Source organism: Hypanus sabinus, chromosome X1, assembly GCF_030144855.1.
Source record: "Hypanus sabinus isolate sHypSab1 chromosome X1, sHypSab1.hap1, whole genome shotgun sequence".
Taxonomy (NCBI): Eukaryota; Metazoa; Chordata; class Chondrichthyes; order Myliobatiformes; family Dasyatidae; genus Hypanus; species Hypanus sabinus.
The window spans coordinates 13,905,101-13,918,272 of record NC_082738.1 but is presented as its reverse complement, the minus strand read 5'-3'; the positions used below and the strand labels follow the sequence as shown (position 1 = coordinate 13,918,272).

Here is a 13,172-nt window from a genome sequence, read left to right as displayed (position 1 = left end):
TAGTTCAATGTGTGCTATCTCTAACGTAATTTCTTGGAAAACTATAAGGGGACAGTAAATGGAAAAGCTACTCTATTGGGGGAGATCCATGGAGGAGAAATGCAAAGTATGTCAATTATCTTGTAATTGTACATACTGTACTTAAAACTACATGCAATGTCAATACTAGTTGGTGCTGCAGGGTGAGAATTTTGTGAAGATGTGGCAAGATCAACCAGCAGGTGGCGCAGTAGTACAGTGAAGTTAGCTTAATCCCTGTATTTCACCTTTTTAAAGTTGATGGGCTGGATTAGGGTTCTGCTCTGTTAAATTGGAAAATGTAAAATTTTTCAGAACACTCCAGGTACAGATGAAAAACAAAGTTGTAAGTGTTAGCATGTCAGAGCATCAGTGTGAGGAAAATATTTTTTCGGTAATGATATACAGACCTGAGCATGTCAATTGGCAGTCTAGTACACTAATAAGAGTAAGCTGTCCAATCAGAGCTGGTGTTTTTTTCCAAAAGGACATTAAACCAAGGGCCTGTATACATCCAATAGCTGTAAAAGATCCCACAGCACTTAATAGAAAAGGAGCAGGTGAGGGCACCTTTCTCCACACTAATATTTATCCCTCAAACAAGCATCACAAGGAATGTGATCAGGTCATTATGTTTCTGCCTATTCATTAATCACAACGAATATGACAGGATCCCACAATGTGATTGTGGGATCATGTCATGTGCAAATTACTGTATTGGCTATGCTTGAAAGTACCTCATTCCTGGAAAGCACTTTGGGGGTATCTGGAGGGTGCAAGATGCACTCTGAAATTGCAAATGTCACCTTCAGAAGCCAGTGAGTGATTGGTGGGTGTGTTGGAAAGAAAGCAGCTTTTGTCTGGATGGTAAATTAAATGGCTGCCTCTATATTTATTGACGCTGTAAATGAAAAACATTTGAAGAATTAGTCTTCCAGCTGTGTAGTACAGATAATTCCTAATGGATTGGGGTGAAATTGGGACAGTTTATAGCTTAAAAGCAAAGTAGACTGAAGATGGCGATCTCTTGCCTTTAGCTCTATTTGGGGGACAGGCTAGTGTCAAGGTCAGGGTGGGAATGGAGCAGAGAAAGGCTAGTGCAATTGGAAATGAATAAAGTATGCAATACTAGCAGATCTGGATAAATGTAACGGCATGAATAAATTGAAAAGTGGAATTGCAGCACATTGGTGTAACAAGTTTACCTATTTTGAAAAGTCAGTTCCACTCAAAACTGCCTGAATCATTAACTCTTCAAAGTCCATTTTCTTTGTTGGAATTATCATCTGTCACTATTCAAAGAAGGAGATATATTTAAGCAGGATGTTAGACAGCCACAATTTCATGATAATGAACACCATTTTTATTCTTAAGAGACCCAAGTCTTTGGGATTTTCTTTTTAAATGAGAAAAAAATTAGGTATTCTCTTTGTTTTTCTGCAGAATATCAGGGCTTAATAAATTTACTGGAAATTGATAAGTGAATAATAAATGAAATTCTGTGTTGAAATCAATGCCTTTTTGACTTTTAATGCTCATGCTGATGATGTTGTCCAATTTTCTTTAGGTCTGGCAGTGTGGTGGGCAGCTGGAGATCATTCCCTGCTCAGTGGTGGGTCACGTGTTTCGTACCAAGAGTCCACACAGCTTCCCCAAAGGTGTGCAGGTAATTGCACGCAACCAAGTGCGCCTGGCTGAGGTCTGGATGGGTCACTACAAGGAGCTGTTTTACAGGAGGAACCAGCAGGCAGAGAAGATGGCAAAGGAGGTGGGTGACACAATTGAAGCTACTATTTCCCTTCTGCTTGGTTAGTGGGGTTTTAGCTCAGAACAGACCCCACTCTTTGCCTTCCAGATTCTATTCCTTTCCTATAATCTAACGATTGTAGGAGGTAAAAAGCTATTCAGTTGGAGTTGGTGTTTTTTCCAACAAACATCTATGTCTAGCCAATTATTTATTCAATGAAACTACCAGTGCTTCTCTCTGGTATGTGTGAACAAAGTCACCAAAGAGAAGTACTGGTAGAATTGAAGCAGTCTTTTTATTCGACAAAATGAGACTCAGCTGGCATTTCAGAGGCAGAAGGGTCTGCTTAACTCAACGCTACATGATATTTTATGTGCTAAAGTTCAAAAGACAATTCCATGTTTACAATGTATCCACAATGCTTCATTTGAACTACACACAAACTTCATACCTCTTGCCTCACACCCACACCACCGACACCTAAATGCATTTTAATCAGCATTGTCTGGTTTTCCCATTAACTGTGATTCATGGCTTTTAGGAAACCGTTGTTCAGAGATGCATTTTAAATTTAATCTACAGTCTGTATTCAGATTTGTAGATTGGTGGCTCATGTTATTGACTGAAGTTATTTGCTTTATGTCTTAACCCCTAAAATGCCCTAACATTGTCATTGAATGTTAAGCTACTGCTGTTAATTGCAAGTGTCAGCAATTAAATTTCCATTGTATTATCATGTTTCCATCTTCTCCCAAATGTCCAGACTATATCACCTCCACTATCAGCATCCCAACCCTTAAATGTTACTCACTATACCAAATCTGCATTTCACTTTCACAGTGATGGCTATCTGGTTTTATGGTCTCTTCATCTATCCAGTACGTGCTGATCCAGGGGTTCCCAACCTGGACCCCTCAGGTAACGGTAGAGGTCTATGGCATAAAAAAGGTTGGGAGCCCTTGCTGTTCAGCATGTTCAGAAAACTTGGTTAACCACTACATGAGAATAGACATGAACCAAATTGTAATATTAGAGTCGGTATACAGTATGTCAAGTGGGTGGAAGAAAAATGCACATTTCTAATTAGAGTCAATCCCCATTTTAATAAGGTGCATTATTTTCTTTCTCCATTCTGCCTCTCCCCCCCCAAGTAATTCATTCCCTCCCACTCCTACGATGAAACATGCCACTCATTGTTCAGTTAGAATCCAGCCTAGGATTTCAGAATAATCTTAATTTTGGATAGGGGGTGGGATGGGGGGAGGTGGACAGAGTGTTTCATAGTAGAATTTCCTGCTTAACAACTGCTTACCTCTCTAGAAAACCTATTTTGGACTTCTAATATTTTAAGATGAGATGTTCTGCACACGTATATCTTGGCTGAATGGATTACTGTTTATGGCATTTGATGGGTTTGGCATTAATCTATTTCTCTTTTATTTTCTGTTTAAAGAAAACTTTTGGTGATCTTTCAGAAAGGTTTCAGTTGAAGGAGCGTTTGAAGTGCAAGAACTTCACCTGGTATCTGCAAAATATCTATCCTGAAATCTTTATACCAGATTTCTCTCCGATACGTTACGGAGCGGTAAGTTAAATGATGCATTAAATTAACAAGCTTTAGTCTTTTGAAAATACATCTGCATTGTAGTCATGAATTACTTTTTGTAAGAAAAATGGTTTTAAAGCACAATTTATTTGAAGGTTTAACAAGTATTGAAATTATGCCACTGTTAGGAAATGGGTTAATTATTTTAATGTCTTGGATTAAATTCCCCTCTGATTTGGTCAAGGTGTTAATCTATTTTCAGAAATAAGTATGTTAAAACATGTTTGTGGTCAATGTAACTTATGGTGTTTATCTTTGATATTACAAAGAGAGTTAACTTGTCTGTTCTGTACACTTCTTAAAATTACTACTTTTAGGCCCTAACTATAACCTTTTTTCTCATTTGCATTTTAAAATCCATGAACCAAGTTTGCAGGGATTGGACAGGAGACTCATAATAATATTGACATTAACAGTGCTTTAATAATACTTTTTAACTGGAACAGTAAGTTTGAATTATGTTAAAAATCTGTATTCTGTAATTGATTTTTAAAACATATATATTGACGGGGTGAATTCTGTTCAATGTTGTTTAGATCCTATCTTCTAGAATTCTTTCCCTTAAGTTTTCTCTCCCAGCCTTTAAATTTCTGTTTGGTATCCTTGAGCTTTTACACCTTGTACACAATCCCTGCTCCCCATTATGACTCCACTGTCCGATAAAACACAATACATCTCTCTACGTAATAAGCCCTATAGAAATCCAAGTTCAATTTGTGATTGTTTCAAAACCAACCTGAAGCTGAAGAGCTGCCAGTTGCTAAGCCCAAACTCATGTGTTTTATGCAATCTAGTCTTTAGTAAATGTGGAGCACGTTTGTGCTGTAGGGTTAAGTAACGCTGTCGGGGTCGTGAAGCTACCAGACCGTGGTTTAGTCCATTCCTTTGCTGTAGGTTGGAACTGTATGAGGCATTGGTGATTTTATTTCATCCTCAGTGAGGTTACTGCTTTGCAATCTCTACTTTCTCTTCAGTACTTTTACAATTTGCCTTCACCACATCAATTATTAAAATGGCCGATTGATAAACTGTACATTATTTTACAGATTAAAAACAAGGGAACTGGAAGCTGCTTGGATGCGGGAGAAAACAATCATGGTGGAAAACCTCTGATAATGTACCCATGCCATGGAATGGGAGGAAATCAGGTACCAGATAATGATCATTTGAAAAAGCAAGCCATTTACATAAGAACATAAGAAATAGGAGCAGGGGTAGGCCATCTGGCCTGTCAAGCCTGCTCCGTCATTCGACAAGATCATGGCTGATCTGACCATGGACTCATCTCCACCTGCCTGCCTATTCCCCATAAGCCTTCTTTCCCCTACTATGCAAAAATCTATCCAACCTTGTCTTAAGTATATTTACTGAGGCAGCCTCCACTGCTTCATTGGGCAGAGAATTCCACAGATTCACCACCCTCTGGGAAAAGCAGTTCCTCCTCATCTCCATCCTATGTCCCCTAGTTCTATTCTCACCTACCAGTAGAAACAACTTACCTGTCTCTATCTTACCTATCTCTTTAATAATTTTATATATTTCTATAAGATCTCCTCTCATTTTTCTGAATTCCAGTGAGTACAGTCCCAGGCGACTCAATCTCTCCTCATAGTCTAATCCCCTCATCTCTGGAATCAACCTAGTGAACCTCCTCTGCACTGCCTCCAAAGCCAGTATATCCTTCCTCAAGTAAGGAGACCAGAACTGAATGTAGTACTCCAGGTGCGGCCTCACCTGTACCCTGTACAGTTGCAGCGTAACCTCCAATTCAATTCCTCTAGCATTGAAGGCCAACATTCCATTTGCCTTCTTGATAGCCTGTTGCACCTGCAAACCAACCTTTTGTGATTCGTGCACAAACACTCCCAAGTCCCTCTGCACAGCAGCACGCTGCAATATTTTACCATGTAAATAATCTGCTCTTTCATTTTCCTTCCAAGTGGATGACCTCACATTTACCAATATTGTACTCCATCTGCCAGACTCTTAATCAATCTAAACACAAAAATACAACTCCTAATTCCTGACAAAAATTCCTGATGAAGGGTCTCGGCCTGAAACGTTGGCTACTCTTTAATCACGGGTGCTGCTTGACCTGCTGAGTTCTTCCAGCGTTGTGTGCATGTACTTAATCTACCTATATCTTTCTGCAGACTCGCCGTATCTTCTGCACAATTTGCTTTTCCACTCTATTTTGTATCATCAGCAAACTTAGATACTCTACACTTGGTCCTCTCTTCCACATCATTAATGTATATCGTGAACAGTTACAGGCCCAGGACTGACCCCTGTGGCACACCACTCACCACTGATTGCCAACCGGAGTTTCACCCATGTATCCCAACTCTCTGCTGTCCATTGGTTAACCAAACCCCTAACCATGTTAATACATCACTCTCAACTCTATGCATCCTCATCTTACGGATAAGTCTTTTATGCAGCACTTTATCAAAATCCAAGTGAATAACATCCATCTGTTCCCCTCTATCCACTGTGCTCGTAATATCCTCAAAGAACTCCAGAAAGTTTGTCAAACAGGACCTGCCTTTGCTGAATCCATGCTGTGTCTACCTGATGGATCCATTTCTTTCCAGATGCCTTGCTATTTCTTCTATAATGATAGTTTCAAGCATTTTCCCAACTACAGATGTTAAACTAACTGGCCTTTTGCCTACATCCTTTTTTGAACAGTGGTGTGACATTCACTGTCTTCCAATCCGCCGGGACCTGTCCAGAGACTTTTCATCAAAGCCTCTGCTATAACCTCTGCCATTTCTTTCAGTACCCTGGGATGCATTCCATCAGGACCAGGGGACTTATCTATCTTCAGGCCCACAACTTTGCTCAGCACTACCTCTTCAGTGATAGCTATTGTATCGAGGTCCTCATCTCCATAACATCTCTCTTTGGCATGTTAGATGTGTCCTCCACCGTGAAGACCAACACAATATTATCATTCAAAGCCTCTGCCATTTCCTCATTACCCAGTATTAATTCCTTCTCAAATTCCAAGGGACCCATGGTCATTTTAGCTGCCATTTTCCACTTTATATAACTATAAAAACTTCTACTATCTGTTTTTATATTTTGTGCTGGTTTATTCTCATAATCTAGCTTCCTTTTCTTTATTGCTTGCTTAGTGATATTTTGTGGCTTTTTAAAGTTTTCCCAATCTTCCAGTTTCCCACTACTCTTGGCAACTTTGTATGCACAAACTTTTAGTTTGATACCTTCTTTTATTTCCTTAGTTATCCAAGGCTCGCTCTCCCCACCCTTACTGTCCTTGCTTTTAACTGGAATATACTTTTGTTGAGCATTGTGAAAAATCTCTGAAAGTCTTCTACTGTTCCGCAACTGTCCCACCATATAGCCTGTATTCCCAGTCTACACCAGCCAAATCCTTCCTCATCCCATTGTAGTCTCCATTGTTTAGGTATAATACACTGGTTTTCAATTGAACTATTGCACCCTCCATTTCTATGAGAAACTCAGTCATACAGTGATCACTCTTTCCAAGAGGATGCCTAACTACAAGATCACTAATCTTACCTGTGTCATTGCACAGGACCAGATCTAAGATAGCACTTTTCCCTGTAGGTTCAGTAACATGTTGTTCAAGAAAGAAAGAATCAAGTTTTAATCATGCACAGTCTGTACTCCTTTTCAAGATGATGTATTAACAACTGGATTATCTATTGGTGCCTGTCAGACAAATTAATCAACTTTACAGACCATACCAAACATATGAGAGGGTGGGTGAATTGGAAGATGCAACCCAAGGATCATGTAAAGTTAAGTTAGCTATGACTGAAGTTGGGAGATCTGGACTGTTGGCATACAAGATGACCGTGATTTGAGCAACAAAGGAAATGGATATTCAACCTGCAAGCAGGGTAGTGTGATGTAAATTGTAGGAAGCTGTGGTCCGACCTTAGTTGTTTGTCCCATTGTGATCTTGAGAACTTTTGGAGATGCTTTACCATCATGAGTGAGAAAGATAATGAGAGGAAACAAGTTCTCAAGTTCATTGAGGGAGGAAGAAACGTGCTGATTGTTTTCTATTATGATTCATCAGTATAAAACAGTGAGTAGACCAAAGATATCCTAGCTTTGATTCTCAATCAATTGGGAAAAATTGGACAGAATTCCCACTTCAAGCCAATGAATGGATGATGGTTTTCAATGTGAGAAGGCTGGGGTTTGTAATGCCTTCTCCATTTGCCCACCTTTTAGGTGATTAAACAGTCCACTAATGCTTGCTCTTTAGACTCAAAAGTGAAAAGTAATTACTTGTGTAAGATGATGCAATCAATAACAATATCTACTTCCAATAAACGGCTCCTTTATTGTGTGTTTGTTCTCGGGATTCAGAGGAGCATTATCAAACAGTGGTTGGTGGTGCCTTTGGAAACCTATCTCAGCCAAAGTGCTATGCCTTTAGGAGGAATGGAGGGAAGATTGGTGAAGAAAAGTCACCGTAGATTGGCTTATAACTGTGGTTCTGCTTGGGGATCTGCTGTGTTCTGATAATATACACTTTTTTTCTCCATTGATAATTTCAGTATTTTGAATATACATCCCAGTCTGAAATACGTCACAATGTTGGCAAGCAGCTGTGTCTTCATGCCGCATATGGCCAAGTTCTGTTACAGCAATGTAAATACACAGGGAAAGATACCAAAGTGCCGAGGGAGGAGCACTGGGAATTTCTAAATGTAAGTACTGCAATTGATTAATAGTCTTGTCTGTGAAAGGGGAATGGGACTGGCTTCTTCCTCCCCTCCTATCCCAAGGATTAGTTCACTTCTAGGGTGTGCCACCATGCCTGTCTTCCATTATCCAAAGATGTGAATCAAGTCATTAATAGAAATCAGAAATAGGAACCTGGACCACCTTTCCCTTCCTTTGCCCAAGTCAAACCTTGGGTGCTGTCAAAAGTCCTGGAAAACTCTATTCTGCAGGAGGTGGATTTGAGTTTCCAATGAGAAATGAGACTACTCCATCTCCGAGAGGTCGCTATTAAAGGGTGCTGGAGTACTCATGCTCTGCAAGGTGGGTCTGAGCTTGAAGTTTCTGTTTGATTAATGATCCTTGCCCCAGCGCTTTTCCACGAGGCCTTCACATCAGTTGCTGGCGCGGAGGCTCATTGATTTAATTTGAGGTTATTCAGGATTTTGTATTACTGTAAGGCATGCCATAGTTCAGTTTGTTTACAGATTTGTGGTGGTGTGGAGTGCTCTGATACCACAAGCGGTCAATGGATCTTCTATTTTTGAAACAGCAAAGGGGGAGGGGGAATGGTGATTATGGGAAATTAAGCCTTATTACCTTTTTCTGGAAAATGTAAATGTGAAGCAATTTCACAAGATCAGACTCTGCTGTGGCTTACCTTGACCCTGCAGTGTCTTTGTCTTGCCTTATCGCCCCAGCTTCTATCATCAGCTGCCACTAGTAAATTTCTCAGTCTTGCTGTGTCTGGCTACACTGAGCATATAACCACTTGGCTCATACAGGGCAAGTAGAGCTCTCTTGTGCATTCCCAGTTCTAGCATTTGAGGGAAATAAATATGGGGAAGGAATGTCTAACTTCTAAAAGAAGGAAACCATGAGTGTGAAAAGACAGTTGTTCAGCTTGCACCCCTCCTGCGAAGCAAGGCTTCAAGTCACCCTGGGACATGAGCACTAAAAGGGATTTTTTTTGATGAAAGACATAGTAAAATTGGTAAGATGGAAGATGGCACCAATGGAAATGTACCCTGGTGTGAGTCAGCAAAGTCTGGAGAAGGTGGGATTGGGGGAGTGAGAGTGGGTGAAGGGGAAGGGAAAGAGAAATATGTGTCGAAGTTGAGTTTTCTTTCTTTTTTGCTTTTAAGAATGACCTGATAAGAAATTCTGCGATTAATCAGTGCTTGACTGCATCGGGAAAGAACCCATCCATTGTTGCATGCAACCCTGCAGACCTGTTCCAGCAGTGGCTTTTCACCTAGTGATGTCAAGAAAGAAGCTGGTTCCTGGGGAACTATCAGAATCATTCTAAGTGGGGAAAATGTGCACAAGTGGTCCGATTTAAAGGCCAGCCTCACCGTCAAATCTTTTTCTAACTTTGAATTTCAGTTCAAATATAGACCAAATGAGACTTACTGATTCATTCCTCTTTTGTTTAAAAATGAAATCACTTTGAATCAAAAGGATCTTTGCAAAATTTTGAAAAGTTCCACTCAGCTTTCTGTGGCTATTTTCTTTTCAAAAAAAAAACCTGTATCCTTCAAAATTATTTCTTCCCCAAACCGACCCCTAGCCTCTATCTGCCCATTCCCTCTCACTTGATGAATATTTTGTTTATTCAGAATTCACAATGCATTTATTGGTTATAATTCCTCACCCTCCGTGATGTGGAACATTTGTAAGATGGTGTTAATTCAATTGGCATTTGATGTAAATTGGATTTGAGATTATCTACTTTTTTTTATTGGTCCTGATCCAAAGCAGTACAGTGTTGAAGTCTACTGTTTGATTGATGCACTGGAGACTATTCTAAAATGATGATTCAATCTGTTCCTGATTTAACTGGCTGAGGAGTCGTATTGAAGCTTGAAATTTCTCAAATCTTGGAGTAGGAAAAGTTATAATTTAAAACACAATATGGAGGCCCCCTCTGCCCTCTCAGGTCTAGAAAATCACATTTTGTGCACAATTGGCTGCAAATTTTATCTGCGTAGTTGCAATTGTAGCCTGTGAAATGCTGTATGGAGTCAAGTGAAAGGATCTGTATGAAATTCATTCTCACTCATTCTATTTGCAACTCTGAAGAGGTATTGACATTATGTATCCCAACGTATTGTCAAAATCCAAACTATGTGAGAGGGCACTGCCCTTTATAATGGTAGGAAGCTGCTATTCCCCTGTGAGGGTAGGAAAGGAACTTTTCCCAAAGGAAGCAATTGGGAACTGAGTTGGGGAAGGGTATTGTTTCATTTCAGAGATCTAGCATGGGGTTTTGAAGAACACTGGGAATGTTAAATCACCTTTATCCAAGTGAAGTTCCTCTTTATGTCTAATACTTACTTCCCACCTGTGAATTTGCTGCAAGATAATGTATCAAATAGGAAGGAAATAAATTCAACTGGTAAATATCACCTTTGGTATTCCAGCATTGTTCCTGGTATCAAATGTGGCTCTAGATTACCTATGATTTTAAGTGTGGGAACTACATATGGTCTTAAGAGGAATAGAAAATTAATTCCCTGTCACTTGCACCCCAAATATGCTTTACAATAGCAGCTCCACCTTTCTACTCTGCTTCATGAAATTTGGTTCCAGTGAAGCCAATGCTGTGTGTTTAATAACACAGTAAGACAAAGGTGCAAAATTAGGCCAGTCAGCCCATTGAGTTTGCTCCACCATTTGATCATGACTGATTTATTTTCTCTCTCAACCCCGTTCTCCTACCTTCTCGTAACCTATGACTAATGCTGCTATACAGGGACAATTTTTTGGCAATTAAGTCATATCCTGAGGCAAATTGTTTATGCAAGTACTTTCTCATTTGAAATTTAGTTGCAAGTCTTCTCCTTTTCTTCACAACTTCCCTAACAGTCTCAAGTGCTCGGTCTCCATTGAATTAACTAATTCCTATGTGGTAAGATAGGAGGAACACTACAGTTGAGTTAAACGCTTCTAGCATTGGCACTAGTGAAAAGAACTTGCCAACAATCAGGGAATAATGACCACTTGGGCAAGATGCCAACCAAAAGGTGACTGGTACCAAAGAGCCAGCACCTTTCGAAGGACAGGGGAAGAGCATATGCAAATTAAAATCCAACAAATGAGCAGAATGGGACACAGAGCAACTTAGTTCATTCTTTTAGTTTTGATTTGTACTTGAGCTCAATTGACACTTGATAATGAATGTAACCAAATGTGAGACAGCTTTAATAAATCATCATAGGTACATTAAGAGCAACGTCATATCAAAGGTACAGTTCTGTTTTGATGTCTATCACTCCTGTTCAGTTAGCCATTGACTTACAGAACTTCAGAACTGTAAAAAAAAATTTTCTCTGTCTAGAAAGAGCATTGAAATCAATGTTACGGGTAAACACAGACTTTTCGGTACGCTGATTACACCAAGCTGCATTTCCACAGATATGTGAGGTTAGCAAAAAGTGAGTCTGTACATTGGAATTGTATAGCTTATGATAAGCTATCTTGAAATAGACTGAACAGGTACATATATAACAGACACAGTTGAAATGGATTTTGGGTTCCTTTATGAAATATCTAGTCCCTAATTTTAATAATTCAGCCTATTCTGAGTTGGTGAGTTGAATTATCAAACTACATGAGGCTCTTTTGAGTATCTGAGGATTACCTAATTTAATTTTTTTCATATTTTGGATTTGAGGCAACAGAACCCAAATTATATTTTTCTACACATTTTTGAATTTGTTATACTCTGACTTGTAGAAATGTTTGCCTTATGATCGCACTTTTGCATATGCACGAAGGAAGCCCATTGTTAATCTAAAACCAAAGAAGCTCTTTTTTCCTCATTTCACAATGATCAAAATGGTCCTCCTGTACTACAGTAAACTTAGTTACTCCCCCGAGCTAAAAATGATTTGCTTTATAATACTGTGCTGCAAATCATGGTTAATTTAATTATCTATCCAAAAGCCTGTGAATATTCCATTTAGACACTTAGTTGTTTCAAGTTGGGCAATCTGCTTCATATTGTGTGGAAATTTTGTGGTGTTATCAGGCATCCAATGGGAGCAGTACTTGTGCTCTAGACTCTGGTTTATGTGCTCAGGAGTAGGCTACTTTCACACAATGACCACTATCCCGCCTGCATCTTAATGACTCTAGTTTTACCCTGATTTATTGAACTGGATATTGATTTCTTGAAAATTGAACATGTGGTTTGAATTCCATTTCCTAAATCTGATATCTACCTCCATCGAATTCTAATCTTATAGTTCTGAAAAAAAAATCATTCAGTATATCACTACTCTCTAACAATTGTATAAGCATTTTTTCTTCTGTGTGTAAGCTGTTCTTTTAAAATGCAGGAAAGAAGATTATAATTGTTTAAAAACCCAGTAAATCCCTCTGGAGTCCTGCTGCATTGAAGAATGCCTCTGAGTTTTAATGAAGCACGACAATGTCTTTGGTTTTGTCAATAAATGCACTTATTTTGATGCTGTGTCATAAAGAACAAGAAGAGCAAGAGCTCAGTTCTTAGCTAGGGCAACAGCTGTACCTCCGCAATTTAATGTTTACTTTCAAGTAAATGGAAAATTAGTTAAGAATACTGTTGATCACTGATGTCCTGGCCAATATTTATTCTCCATTAACATCTAAAACAGACTGTCTGGAATTCTTAAGGGACTTGCTGTATGAAAATTAACTGCCACCTTTCTTATAACAATGGCTACAATTCAAAATGTAATTAGTTGGCTGTAAAGTGCTTCTGACATCCAGGGATCGTGAAGGGCACTAAAAAGTATTCATTATCTTTGTCCATTAAGGCCTACTCCAGTAAGTGAAAATGTGTTCTTGGGAAAATGGAGCTGCTAACCAACATTTGTTGTGTAAGGTCACAAAAGCATGACTGAGGGAGATGGCCTCTGCTGGATGCGGGGAAGGAAACTGAAGGAGGATAAAAAAGCATGTCAGAATTGAAATTTCTGTAAAAGGCAATTTCTTTTATTTTATTTGAATTGTTTCCCACTTGAGCACTGCTGAGTATGTTGCCATATTTGATTTTAAAATAACTTACGACAATAATAAAATCATGTT

At 39.1% G+C, this 13,172-nt stretch overlaps 1 protein-coding gene across 8 annotated transcripts in view; it reads left to right on the top strand.

Moving 5' to 3' along the window:
- LOC132384607 (polypeptide N-acetylgalactosaminyltransferase 6-like) overlaps positions 1-13,172 on the top strand; it is a 77,240-nt gene extending 64,068 nt beyond the window's left edge. For 7 of the 8 annotated variants that reach the window (XM_059955859.1, XM_059955858.1, XM_059955855.1 and 4 more), the window contains 5 exons: positions 1,586-1,786; positions 3,219-3,350; positions 4,418-4,519; positions 7,934-8,086; positions 9,245-13,172. In XM_059955859.1, the coding sequence (XP_059811842.1) occupies positions 1,586-1,786; positions 3,219-3,350; positions 4,418-4,519; positions 7,934-8,086; positions 9,245-9,358 (702 nt within the window). In that variant the 3' untranslated portion in view covers positions 9,359-13,172. The remainder of the gene's footprint in view (positions 1-1,585; positions 1,787-3,218; positions 3,351-4,417; positions 4,520-7,933; positions 8,087-9,244) is intronic. The other variant, XM_059955860.1, reaches the window with a different exon arrangement.